This window comes from Macaca thibetana, chromosome 2 (genome assembly GCF_024542745.1).
Source record: "Macaca thibetana thibetana isolate TM-01 chromosome 2, ASM2454274v1, whole genome shotgun sequence".
Taxonomy (NCBI): domain Eukaryota; kingdom Metazoa; phylum Chordata; class Mammalia; order Primates; family Cercopithecidae; genus Macaca; species Macaca thibetana.
Genome location: NC_065579.1, coordinates 73,779,346 through 73,793,540, shown reverse-complemented (window position 1 = coordinate 73,793,540; position 14,195 = coordinate 73,779,346). Strand labels below are relative to the sequence as shown.

Here is a 14,195-nt window from a genome sequence, read left to right as displayed (position 1 = left end):
CTTTATAGCCCAAAATCCAGACCCACCAAGGAGAACAACTGTTCTGTCTTCCCCTCCCAGTAAGACCAAGAATGTAATTACACAGATTACAGATCCTTTCACAAGATAATGTACAAGTTAATCTCCCTTCCCTGATCCATTCATTCTTCCTAGTAATCCCCACAACAAAATTTCTCTTTTCCCTTCTCCTATAACCTGTTTTATTTAATTAATTTATTTTTTAGGCTACTCAAGTGAAGCAATGGGAATGGAGAAGGAACAAAGAAATCTGTAACTGGCTGTGATCAATTAGCTGTAAACACCACTGCACCTGGACCAGCCATACAACCTGTTTTGCCAGGATATTACATATGCTTCCGAACCCCACTAGGGGGTGAGTAATCTCTGTGGTTCCCTCGTGTAATAAAATCTGTAATCTGTATGACTTTTCTCCAATTAATCTACCTCTTGTGAGTTGATTTTTTTCTTTTTTTTTTTTTTTTTGAGACAGAGTCTCGCTCTGTCGCCCAGGCTGGAGTGCAGTAGTGCGATCTCGGCTCACTGCAAGCTCTGCCTCCTGGGTTCATGCCATTCTCCTGCCTCAGCCTCCCCAGCAGCTGGGACTACAGGTGCCCGCCACCACGCCTAAATAATGTTTTTGTATTTTTAGTAGAGACAGGGTTTCACCGTGTTAGCCAGGACGGTCTCGAGCTCCTGACCTTGTGATCCGCCCGCCTCGGCCTCCCAAAGTGCTGGGATTACAGGCGTGAGACACCGCGCCCTGCCAGCAAGTTGATTTTTCAGCAAATCTTTGGAGAGCAATGGGGAAGCTTTTCCCTGGCCCCTACACCCACAACCCCCTCCTCATGTTAAACAATTTACTCCAAAAACACTTTATTATAAAGGATATTATAAAGGATACAAATGAAGAACCAGATGAAGAGGTACATGGGGCAAGGTACGGGGGGACGCAGAGCTTCCATGTTGGTCTGGAGGTACCACCCTCCCAGGACCTTGATTTGTTCACCGAGCAGGAAGCTCTCTGAACCCCTACATTTTGGGTTCTTAAGGGGGTCCCATTACCTAAGCAAGACTGATTAAACCATTGGCCGCTGGTGATTAACTCCATCTCCAGGCCCCTCTGCCTTCCCTAGAAATAAGGGGGAGGTAGGCTGAAGGTCCCAACTCTCTAACCACATGGTTGATTCCTCTGGCAACCAGAAGCCATCCTCCAAGAGCCACCTCATTAGCATAAAATAAGGTTTGGTTGGCAGGGGCTTATCATAAATAACAAAAGATGCTCTTCTCACTTCTGTTACTCAGGATCTCATGGGAATCAACAGACCTTAATGAAAAATCTAACCTTTTACTTGAACAAGGGTTTTAGGCACTGTCAGGAACCAGTGATGAATAGCAGATATATTTCTTCATTACATTATAGTATCACACCTCACCTCTGAATCCATCCCCACTCCACCACTGCCAAGGGTTTCTCCCAGGTGAACCCCAGTCTAATTCCTTTTCCTCCCAGGCCTCCAGACAGCCTGGTATATAAAAGATGGCAGCCAGAATTTCCTGGGCATAAGGTCTGTCTGAAGAACAGAGCAGGGGCAGAGGCCAGAAATAAGAGAAGTAGTTGGGGACATCTCTAGTCAGCTATCTTCTAATTGGAAAACGGTACCCAGGCAAACTTTTCAGGGACGAACAGGCATAGACAATTTTTAAAAGGAATCAATTTCCTGATCCTCTACTTCCATGTGAATTCCCTACTAAAAACCATCTGCCCAAGGATGTGCCTGGGATGAACTGCCCCATCTCATCTCCTTTTCCAAATCTTCTTTTCCCATTTTATAAAAGCAGCATATATACCTACCACATGATCCAGCTATTCTACTTCTGGGTATTGACTCAAGAAAAATGGAAATATATTTCCATACAAGGACTTATACATGACTGTTCACAGCACCTTTTTTAAAACAGCCAAAACCAGAAACAATCCCAATGATCTTCAACAGATTAATGAATTGTAGTACATCCACAGGACAGAATACTACTCAGCAATAAGAAGGAATGAACTACTGATACACACATCTAATACAAGTATCAACAATTACGCTAAGTAAAGAAGTCACACATCCCACCAAAAAGTACATGCTGTATAATTCTACCCATATAAAACTCTAAAAAATGCAAACTAATCTGTAGTAACAGAAAGCAGATTAGTAGTAGCCTGAGGACAAAAGAGCAGGAGTGAGGTGCTGCTAAGCACAAGGAAATATTTGGGGATAACAGATACACTCTCTATCTTGCCTGTGCTGATGGGTTCCTAGGTATCAAAACTCATCCAACTGTAAAGTTTTAATATGTATAACTTATTATATGTCAATTATACCTCAATACATTTATTTTTAAGTGAAATTAAAAACATGAATAATTTATAACCAGTAGAACTTCTCTATAAGAAATGTTAAAGAGGCCAGGTGCTCACTCCTGTAATCCCAGCACTTTGGGAGGCTGAGGCAGGCAGATCACCTGAGGTCAGGAGTTCAACACCAGCCTGCCCAACGTGGCAAAACCCCATCTCTACTGAAAATACAAAAATTAGCCGGGCATGGTGGCAGGTGTCTGTAATCCCAGCTACTCAGGATGTTGAGGCAGGAGAATTGCTTGAACCCCAGAGGTCGAGGATGCAGTGAGCCGAGATCACACCACTGCACCCCAGCCTGGGCGACAGAGCAAGGATCCATCTCAAAACAAAACAAAAACAAAAGAAATGTTAAAGGAAGTTCTTCAAACAAAAGTTACAAAACTAGATATGCTTGGAGGTACTTAGCTTTCCTTTTCTAATTGCTGTTAATTTTTTCTTGTCTTTTCTTTTTCTTTTGAGATGGGGTCTCACTCTGTGGCCCAGGCTAGAGTTCAGTGGTGCACTCTTGGCTCACTGCAGCCTCAACCTCCTGGGCTAAGCCACCCAAAGTAGCTGGGATTAAAGGCTCATGCCACCACACTTAGCTAATCGTCTTTACTATTTTTTGTAGACAGGTCTCGCGGTTGCCCAGGCTGGTCTGAACTCCTGGCTTCAAGTGATCCTCCAGCCTCGGCCTCCCAAAGTGCTGGAATTACAGGCATGAACCCTATGCCTGGCTGTTAAAATTAATTTTTCAGTTTTCAGGTTTGGAGTCATAATACTGCTATCTAAATAGGTGAAGTAGCATTGGCTACACATTCAGCCAAAGAGTTAGCTGAATTCAACTCCTGGCTAAGACTAGCCTGGGCAACAATGTAATAAGACCCTGTTTCTACAAAAAAAAAATTTTTTGAGATGGAGTTTTGTTCTTGTTGCCCAGGCTAGGTACAATGGCGTGATCTCAGCTTACTGCAACCTCCACCTCCCGGGTTCAGGCAATTCTCCTACCTTAGCCTCCCAAGTAGCTGGGATTACAGGCATGCACCACCACGCCCGGCTAATTTTGTACTTTTAGTAGAGATGGGGTTTCTCCATGTTGGCCCGACCTCAGGTGATCCTCCTGCCTCGGCCTCCCAAAGTGCTGGGATTACAGGTGTGAGCCACTGCACCCAGCCAAAATAATTTTTTAAAAGTAGCTAGGTGTGGTGGTACACACCTGTAGCTAAGAGGCTGAGATGGGAGGATCCCATAAGCCCATAGGTTTGAGGCTGCAGTGAGCTATAATCGCGTCAGTACACTCCAGCCTGGGCAACAGAGTGAGACTTTCTCTTTCTCTCTCTCTCTCAAAACAAAGGTGAACTACACTATAGCATCTGCATCATTCACAATAGCTAAGATATGCCCATCAATGGATAAACAGATACAATACATATGGCATATATACACAATGGAATACTACTCAGCCTCAAGCAGAAAATTCTGTCATATTCAACAACACAGATGAACCTAGAGGACATTATGCTAAGTGAAATAAGCATAAGCCAGGCATACGAAGGCAAATACCACATGATATGTGGAATCTAAAAAAGTTGAACTCATACACGTATAGAGTACTAGAGGCTGGAGGGAGTGGGTTAGATAGAGAAAGGAGAGGTGCCAGTTAAAGGGTACAAGGTTGTGGTTAGACAGGAGTAGTAAGTTCTGGTGATCTATTGCACAGTATGGTGACTACAATTCATAATAATGTATTCCGTATTTCAAAATAACAAAAACAGTGGATTTTAAATGTCCTCACTGCAAAGAAATAAGCATTTGAGGTAATAGATGTGTTAATTACCCTGATTTTTTCATTCCACAACATATACATATATTGAAACATCACACTGTATCCCATGAACATATACGATTATTATCTGTCAATTAAAAATTTTTTTAAAAACTGAAAACTCACCTTTGTTAAAAAAATCAAGTCACATTTGTCATTCCCTGTCCCACACTTTTGTTACACAAGAATTTATGAGCAAGAAGAGAGTGGCATGATGGTTACAAAATTACTACTCATTCTAAAATGTTTAGTTAGATTAAGCAAACCAGTTTTTCCACAGTAAAACAAATCACTAAGACTGGTTTTGAGTGTAAGGGAAAAAGGCAGTTGTCTTAAATCTCTTTAAACAGATGAAGAAAGCTTAAGATCTTTACTTGCTCCAACATAAAATCCCAACAATTAAACGTTTGGCTTGAGGAACAGCACTTCTCATATGCCAAAGAAATCAAATGATTGGCCTGTCTTTGATCCTAGAGAATTTTTTTTCTCCAGATCAGACCAACATGCCCCAATGCCTACATGATTAAAACCAAAGGTGACAAAATTACAACTGAAAAATAATTGAAAGTAACTTAAAAATAATTACTGTTGGCTCTGTATGTCTAAAATTAAGAAAAGATTGGTATCAGAATTAAGCAAGGTAAGAAGGATCGCATGGGAATCAACAGACCTTAATGAAAAATTTAACCTTTTACTGGAACAAGACAAAGCCTACAGCTTCATAGCTTTCTCCAGAAAATTAGGAAACTTAATAGCTACTCAGGGAGAAAGAAGTATGAAATGCATTATAACAGGACTGTTTCATCAGAAAGTGAATTTACTAAGTACATCTGTTAATTAAAATATGCTACTTTAAGGAAAAAAAAAAAACAGAACAAACAGTAACTGCCAATGCTTAAGTCTCCAATAACTGAAGTAAAATTAAACCAGGAAAGGCTTGCTCCTAGACTTTTGTACAACTCACAAACACACACACACACACACACACACACACACACACACACAAAAATGTATCTTTTTTTTGGAGACAGGGTCTTGCTTTGTTGCCTAGGATGGAGTGCAGTGGCACAACAATGGCTCACTGCAGCCTCGATCTCCCACACTCAAGCGATCCTTCCACCTTAGCTTTTTGAGTAGCTGAGACTATACGTGCGCACCATCATGCCCAGCTAATTAAAAAAAAATTTTTTTTGTAGGGACAGGGTCTCACTATCTCACTATGTTGCTCAGACTGGTCTCAAACTTCTGGGCTCACGGGATCCTTCTGCCTTGGCCTGCCAAAATGTTGGGATTATAAGCGTGAGCCACCGCACCCAGTCACAAATATTTTTTGAGCATAATATTATTTAGTACTGCTCTAGGCACGCAGCTCCAACATGAACGAAACAGACAAGACCTCTTCTCTCATGGAGTTTACATTCTACCATACCAAAAAAACACACAAAAAACAAAAAAACCCACCAAAAACAGAAAAACGAGAAAAAAACACGGTAAGAAGATACAAAGTGAATGGAGGTAGGAAGGCTTCTTGGAGGACATGACAAGAAGTTAAAACCTGAATGATGAGAGACAGCGAGGTGACAATCTGGGAACAGAACTCTCCAGGCAAGGATAATACAAAGGTATTATAAAAATGTTTAATGGACTATCGCTAAACTAAGTACTTCTAATAAAAAGCACTGTCCAGTGATTCCTACATGCGCTGCAGTTTGAAAATCAGTGACTGAAAAACAACTCTAATCAGCAAATAAATGGTATGAAATGATCAGGACAGGATTAAAATGAGAATAATATTCGTTTATAAGAAGCATTTTATTGAATGCTAAGCATAAGTTGCACACTGTGCTAAATTATATATAGTCTCATTTTCTGGCTGAAGACATACTGTGAGACACTCATGAAATTTATAAGTAACCATATTTAAACTATCTTTGTGATAGAGTAGGTCAAAAAGATAAAGATACTCAACCTTCCTCTTAATGCAAAATTTAAAATACCAGGTTAGCATTTCACTTACTGATTTTTAAAAATGTTAATGATTCATAATATCTAAGGTTGGTAAGGGCAAGAATGAAAAAATCCTCTCATTTCATGTAGTTGTGTGAAAAACTAGTTGAATTTTTTAATTGACAAAAATTATATTTGTGGTTTATAACATGATGTTTTGATATACATATGTTTTGACATAGTGGTTCACACCTGCAATCCCAGCACTTTGGAAGGCTGGGTCAGGAGGCTCACTTAAGGCCAGAGTTCAAGACTAGACTGGGCAACATAGTGAGAACCCAGCCTCTATATTAAAAAATCAATAAATAAGGCTGGGAGTGGTGGCTCATGCCTGTAATCCCAGCACTTTGGGAGGCCAAGGCAAGTGGATCACTTGAGCCCAGAAGTTCAAGACCAGCCTGGCCAACATGGTGAAACCTCATCTCTATTAAAAATACAAAAAGTAGGCAGGCATGGTGCCACATGCTTGTAATCCTGGCTACTCAGGAGGCTGAGGCACAAGAATTGCTTGAATCCAGGAGGAGGGGGTTGTAGTGAGAGGAGATCGAGCCACTGCACTCCAGCCTAGGCGACAGAGTGAGACTGTCACACAAAAAAAATCATTATATACTGTTTATGGTAGTGAAAAACTAGAAATAGTCCAAATGTCCATCAATAAGGGATTAATCAAGAAACATCTATAATATGTAATACTATGCAGTACTAAAAAAAAAAAGAGTAATGATGCAAATTGAAATACACTGAAATGAAAAAATGTCCAGTGCACACTATAAAGGAAAACACTGAATAACAGTGTGTGTGTATGTACATATATACACACACACATATATATACACACATATATATACACACATATATATATACACACACATATATATACATATATATACACACATATATATATTTTTTTAAATGGAGTCTCGCTCTGTCACCCAGGCAGGAGTACAATGGTGCAGTCTCAGGTCACTGTAACCGCCATCTCCTAGGTTGAAGCGGTTCTCCTGCCTCACCCTCCCTAGTAGCTGGGATTACAGGCACCCGCCATGCTCAGCTAATTTTTGTATTTTCAGTACAGATGGGGTTTCACTATGTTGGTCAGGCTGGCCTCGAACTCCTGACCTCAGGTGATCCACCCGCCTCGGGCTCCCAAAATGCTGGAACTATAGGCATGAACCACCATGCCCCGCCCCATATAATTTTTTTTAAAGGCCATGGAGGGCCAAGGTGGGTGGCACTGAGCCCCAAGCTCCCCATGTCCACCAAGACTGCAAAATATCAGCTGTATATCATTTGTCATGTTAATAAAACTGTTAATAAAGAATTTATAGAAACATACATGTTTGCAAATGCATAGAAAATATATAGAAGGATATATACTAAGCTATTCTTCTCTTACAATGGGAATTGGTGAGGGAAGAGAGAGAAAAAAGGAAAAACGGGGCTTCTTTTACATTTCATAATTTTTTGCACTACTTTTTTTCCTGAACAGTGAACATGAATTACTCCAGGAACACTTTTAAAAAATGAGAATGTGTTTGCACTTACCTATAGCTTGGAGCCTCAATAATGACTTTCCAGAGCTCTTTATATCAGGGAAGATAGAAATTATCCCAAATATTGAGCTAAATATTATAATGACATTCCTTAAAATGAAATTCTATTTGTATAACAATTAACAGAAAACTATTGTACAAAAGTAGTCTATTTAGGGTATCTTCTCTTTTTTTTATATTTCCATAGGTTTTCAAGGAGCAGGTGGTGTTTGGTTACATGAGCAAGTTCTTTTAGTGGTGACTTCTGAGATTTTGGGGCACCTATCACCTGAGCAGTGTACACTGTACCCAATATGTAGGCCTTTATCCCTCACCCCCAACCCACCCTTCCTTTAGGGTACCTTTTAGCTAGACTTCAACAACAGTCCTGTAAAATAAAATTTAATGTGATCTGCAAAGCTCTTGGGGATCTAGTCTCACGCTTCTCAAACAAATTTCTGTATTCATACAGCTCACCCGTGGATCTTGTTAAACTGTAGGCCAATTCAGTAGTCTGCAGCGGGACCTAAGAGTCCCCATTTCTAACAAGTCCAGTAGATCACACTTTGAGTAGCAAGGGTCTAGCCCAAACTCATACCTCATCACTTCGTACTTCAGATACAGTGAAAGACAGATTTTCACTCATCATGTTCTTCACATTCCTGTGCCTTTCTATGTATTCTTCTTCAGCCTATATGGTTTTCTCCTCACCTCCTCTACCTCAAAAACTTTTACTCTGTTATATAGGTTTAGGTCAAACACTGCAGATGTATTACAGATGTGTCTTCTTTTGTATTCCTCAAGGCCCCAATGCGTTTATGTTCCAGAATTTATCACATTTGTTACACATGTGTCCATCTCCCAATCAGACTACGGGTTTGAAGATAGGAAATGTCTGTCCTCAGAACACAGATATTTGCTTCTTTTTTGCTTTTCCTTTTTTTTTTTTTTTGAGACAGGGTCTTGAGATGCTTGCTTTGTTGCTGGAGTGCAGTGGCACAATCAGGGCCCATCTTCAGCCCTGACCTTCTAGGCTTGAGCAATCTTACCACCTCAGCCTCCCACGTAGCTGGGACCACAGGTGCCCGCTACCGTACCCAGCTAAGTTTTAAAAACATTTTGTAGAGACAGGGTCTCACAATGTTGCCCAGGCTCTTCTCGAACTCCTGGCCTCAAGCAATCTTCCCACCTCAGCCTCTAAAATGCTGGGATTACAGGCGTAAGCCTACATATATGATAAATGTTCTCTGAGTACAAGTCACTGAGGTATCAGGTTTCTGCCGCTACTTTGAAATAATGATTGTCAAAATCACTTTCATTCCATAAATTTTCTTTAAGGTAATATTCAGCTTAAAAACACGTAATCTCTTAAAATGTAAGACAACACATATTCAAAATTAAAGTGAAGCTGGGGGGCGGGTGTGGTGGCCCAGACCTGTAATCCCAGCACTTTGGGAGGCCTAGGTGGGCAGATCACTTGAGGCCAGGAGTTCAAGACCAGCCTGGGCAACACTGCAAAACCCCATCTCTACTACATATACGAAAATTATCTGGGTGTGGTAGTGCACCCCTGTATCCCAGCTACTAGGGAAGCTGAGGCACAAGAATTGCTTGAAGTTGGGAGGCGGAGGTTGCAGTGAGCTGATATCCTGCCACTACACTCTAGCCTGGGCGACAGAGCCAGACTCTGTCTCAAAAAAAAAAAAAAAATTAAATTAAAAAAATAAAGTGAAGCTGAATGCAGTGGTTCATGCTTGTAATCCCAGTACTTTGGGAGGTCACGGTGGGAAGATCACTTGAGGCCAGGAGTTAGAGACCAGCCTGGACAACTTAGCAAGACCCTGTCTTTAAAAATTAAAAAAAAAGGTTGGGTACGGTGGCTCACACCTGTAATCCCAGCACTTTGGGAGGCTGAGGTAGGCGGATCATGAGGTCAGGAGATCGAGACCATCCTGGCTAACACGGTGAAACCCCGTCTCTACTAAAAATACAAAAAATTAGCAGGGCATGGTGGCGGGCACCTGTAGTCCCAGCTACTTTGGAGGCTGAGGCAGGAGAATGGCGTGAATCCGGGAGGCAGAGTTGGCAGTAAGCCGAGATCACGCCATTGCACTCCAGCCTGCGTGACAGAGCGAGACTTCGTCTCTAAATAAATAAATAAATAAACAAAAATTTAATTCAAATAAAAAACAAAATTAAAGTAAAATATCACACTATTTGATGAGATGCTTACCTCATGCTTAAAAAAGTCAAGTTAGGCTGGGCAAGGTGGCTCATGCCTGTAATCCTAGCACTTTGGGAGGCCGAGGTGGGCAGATCATGAGGTCAGGAGTTTGAGACCAGCCCGGCCAACATAGTGAAACGCCCGTCTCTACTAAAAATACAAAAATTAGCCAGGCATGGTGGCGCACGCTTGTAGTCCCAGCTACTCGGAGGACTGAGGCAGGAGAATTGCTTGAACCTGGGAGGCAGAGGTTGCAGTGAGCTGAGATCAGGCCACTGCACTCCAGCCTGGGCAACAGAGAGAGACCCTGTCTCAAAAAAAAAAAAAAAAAAAAAAAGTCAAGTTAATTTCACATCATTTTGGTATAAAAGGGGCAAAACAAAGATTGTACTCTTCAGTATTCTTTTAAATACTTTAAGAAAAAATAAGAATGACATCAAATTTCTAATAGTCTTTCCTTTTAAACTTTTTAGGACTCTTATTATATTTTTAGAACAAATGATAGAATAAGATCTTAAATAAAATGCTTACACAGGCAGCCCTGCCTTTACCACTCACCTTCTTCATCTATCCATTTCATGGTGAAGAGCTGTTCGTTGTCAAAAGAACACATGTCTCGAACCTCATTGCAAAGGCCCTCAAAGGAGATGGAAGGTTCAAAATGTGTTATCATGATATCCCTGAAAAAGAAAAGGAGTTTTAAGTTTGAAAATGATTAAAAATAATGATCTACATATTACTGAATGCTTGACAATTTGATGAACTTCAGTCATTTTGTGTGTGCATCAACATGCACTGCTTCCAGTAAATGATTTCATTAAAGTAAAAATTAAAATATCAAGCTGGGCATGGTGGCTCATGCACTTTGGGAGGCTGAGCTGGGCAGATCACTTTAGCCCAGGAGCTCAAGACCAGCCTGGGCAACATGGTGAAACCCTGTCTCTACTAAAAATACAAAAAAAAAAATTAGCAAGAGGCTGAGGTGGAAGGATCCTTTTTCAGGCTGGGACCATGGGAGGCAGAGGTTACAGTGAGCCGAGATCACACCACTGCACTCCAGCCTGGGCAACAGAGGAGACTGTCTCAAAAAAAAAAATAAAAACAAAAAAACCAAATACATATATATACACTTGAATAATTATACTGTTTTAAATAGTTTTTAAAAATAAAAATAGAAAATAGTTTATTTTAATGACAAAAGAGAATTGCTTGCTTTAAAGCAATCTTTCTGTCAAAGAACCCTCAAGGTTACTAGTGTGAGGGCATAGGGTTGAAAGAATGTATTCTGGAATTAAATTAGAAGAAGAAAATTTCTATAGAATTTCTCTGTCAAAGAATAAGTGTAAAATTATCTTTCTTGAATAAGTGGGAAAAAAATTAGTTACACTGGATATCATGAAAATATAACTTCCTTATCAAAGTCCACATTTAAAATTAACACATAGGTAAACATTTGTAAACAGCAAGGCTTTTACATAAATTTTACTTTTCAAAAGCTAAAAAACACTTATCAGAACATACAAATACTTTTAAAACATCTGTGTAATACTTGAAAGTTTAAGTATAAGGCCAGGCGCAGTGGCTCATGCTTGTAACCCCAACATTTTGGGAGGCCAAGACGGGTAGATCACCTGAGGTTGGGAGTTCGAGACCAGTCTGACTAACGTGGAGAAACCCCGTCTCTACTAAAAATACAAAATTAGCCAGGTGTAGTGGTGCATGCCTGTAATCCCAGCTACTCAGAAGGCTGAGGCAGGAGAATCGCTTGAACCCAGGAGGCGGAGATTGCAGTGAACCAATTGAGCCATTGCACTCCAGCCTGGGCAATAAGAGCGAAATTCCATCTCAAAAAAAAAAAAATGTGTAAGTATAGGCCAGGTGCTATACTTTGTACTTTGGGAGGCTGAGGCGGGCGGATCACTCGAGGTCAGGAATTCAAGACCAAGGCTGGTGCCTGGCAAACATGGTGAAACACCATCTCTACTAAAAATACAAAAATTAGCCAGGCTTGGTGGTGGGTGCCTATAATCCCAGCTACCTGGGAGCCTGAGGCAGGATAATCTCTTGAACCCAGGAGGCAGAGGTTGCAGTGAGCCGTGATCACGTCACTGTACTCCAGCCTGGGCGAGAAAGTGAGACTCTGTTTCAAAAAAAAAAAAAAAGTTCAAGTATAGACACCCATCAGAGACTCAATGAAGGAGTTATGCTTTATCAACTACCACTCCTTAAGTTCCAGGAACTAAAACATTCAAGGGAGTTTTATACAAACACTTCTCTCAGTAATTGCGAAACCACTATGTTCATAACATTCCACAATCACCAGATCCTTGTTACAGTACCAAAGCTAAAAATGAGCTGCAAAATAAAGATATTACATTCTAAAGGTATAAAACAAATTATGCATGCATGATTTTTTTTCTAGTTTAACTTCAGCATTAGCACAAATTATTTTACCACTGATCTTCAACAGAATATAGTCTCCTATATCACAAAGATTCCCAAAATGGTGAATTTAGATATGGTTTTAGCTGAATTTTTTTAAGCATTTTTAATTTTGCTATTGAGTTTCAGAAGACAAACTGCTTTCAATGTGCCTATATTCTAAAATATAGAATCTATTATAAAGTTTTTCCTTAGGACTAATTGCTTTTAAAAAATAAACCCCCAAAAGAATCAAATTCAGTCCTTCTGCTACCTCACTGTAAGTTTTTCTCCTAAATTAGACTATTCAGAAAAAATACTTTTATTTGCAATAACCATTATAATAATTGGTTTAGGCAAGATTATCCATGAATGGTAAGACCATTGGGCAAAATGTTTTGGGGGACTAAAGTATTCATATAATCTCAAAGAATCACCTCCCAAATTATTAACTATAAAAAAGTCATAAAACAATTTCCACCTTTTAATAATCAAAAAGATAGTGAACTCAAAAATAACAATTATGAAATATGAATTTGACAATAAAGTAAAAAAGCAATGTTATAAAGCTTTGTCAATGTAATAAGGGGAAAAGAGAAATCTCTTTGAAGTTCAAGGTCCAGTTTTGGCTCAGCAAGGTGGCTTGCGCCTGTAATCCCACCTACTCAGGATGCCGAGGTGGGAGGATCGCCTTAGGAGTTCAAGGCCAGCCTGAGTGATAGAACAAGACCCTGTCTCTAAAAAAATTTTTTTTTAATTAGCCAGGCATAGTGTATTCCCAGCTACTCACAAAGATCATTTGAGCCCAGGAGTTCAAGGCTGCAGTGAGCCATGATTGAGCCACTGGACTTCAGTTTGGGCGAAAGAGTAAGACTCTGTCTCTTAAAAAAAAAAACACACTCAGCTTTGTATTGTGGGTTACTAAGTCTCAATGTTATCATCTGAAAAATGGAGATAATCACATCTGCCTCTGAGTATTATCATGAAGACTAAATAAAAATAAGTGCAGCTTGAGTCTGGGAGGTTGAGGCTGCGGTGAACTGTGACTATGTCACTGCACTTTAGCCTGGGTGATGGAGGAAGACACTGACTCAAAAAATGAAAAATAAATGAAAATAAATGAGTGCAGCCAGGCAAAGTGGCTCATGCCATAATCCCAGTACTTTGAAAGGTCAGTGTGGGACGATTGCTTGGGTACAGGAGTTCAAGACCTGCCTGGGCAACATAGGCAGACCTTGTCTCTACAAAAAAATTAAAAATGAGCCAGACATAGTGGTGCGTGCCTACAGTCCCAACTACTTGGGAGGCTGAGGTAGGAGGATTGCTTGAGCCTGGGCAGTTAAGGCTGCAGTGAGCCGTGATTATACCACTGAACTCAGTCTGGGTGACAGAGTAGGAATGTGCCTCAAAAAAAAAAAAAAAAAAAAAAAAAAAAAAGTGCCAAATACTTATCACAGTTCTTTTTCTTTTGTTCCATTTTTTTTGGCTGAGGTTTTTTTTTTTTTTTGAGACAGAGTCTCGCTCTGTCACCCAGGTTGAAGTGCAGTGGCACGATTACAGGCGTGAGCCACTGCACTCGGTCTCAGTAACATTTCTGAATAACACTAACTTTAATTCTTTAAAAGTTTTTTTCTTTAATTGACAGAAATTTTTCTATTATATTTCACTAAGATAAGAGATTATTGCTACAATTCAATACCGTCTAGAAAATCCTAGCCAATGATTAAAAATAAAAAAGGCAGCCGGGCGCGGTGGCTCATGCCTGTAATCCTAGCACTTTGGGAGGCTGAGGTGGGCGGA

The 14,195-nt window shown here is 40.2% G+C and overlaps 2 protein-coding genes across 3 annotated transcripts in view; both read right to left on the bottom strand.

The window, feature by feature from the left end:
• The window catches only part of GPR160 (G protein-coupled receptor 160), a 305,594-nt gene that overhangs the window by 100,778 nt on the left and 190,621 nt on the right, over positions 1-14,195 (bottom strand). The gene's annotated exons all lie outside the window — the stretch shown is intronic.
• Positions 1-14,195, bottom strand: part of PRKCI (protein kinase C iota) — an 84,706-nt gene that overhangs the window by 60,597 nt on the left and 9,914 nt on the right. For both annotated transcript variants that reach the window (XM_050778268.1, XM_050778269.1), the window contains exon 2: positions 10,533-10,654. In XM_050778268.1, the coding sequence (XP_050634225.1) occupies positions 10,533-10,654 (122 nt within the window). The remainder of the gene's footprint in view (positions 1-10,532; positions 10,655-14,195) is intronic.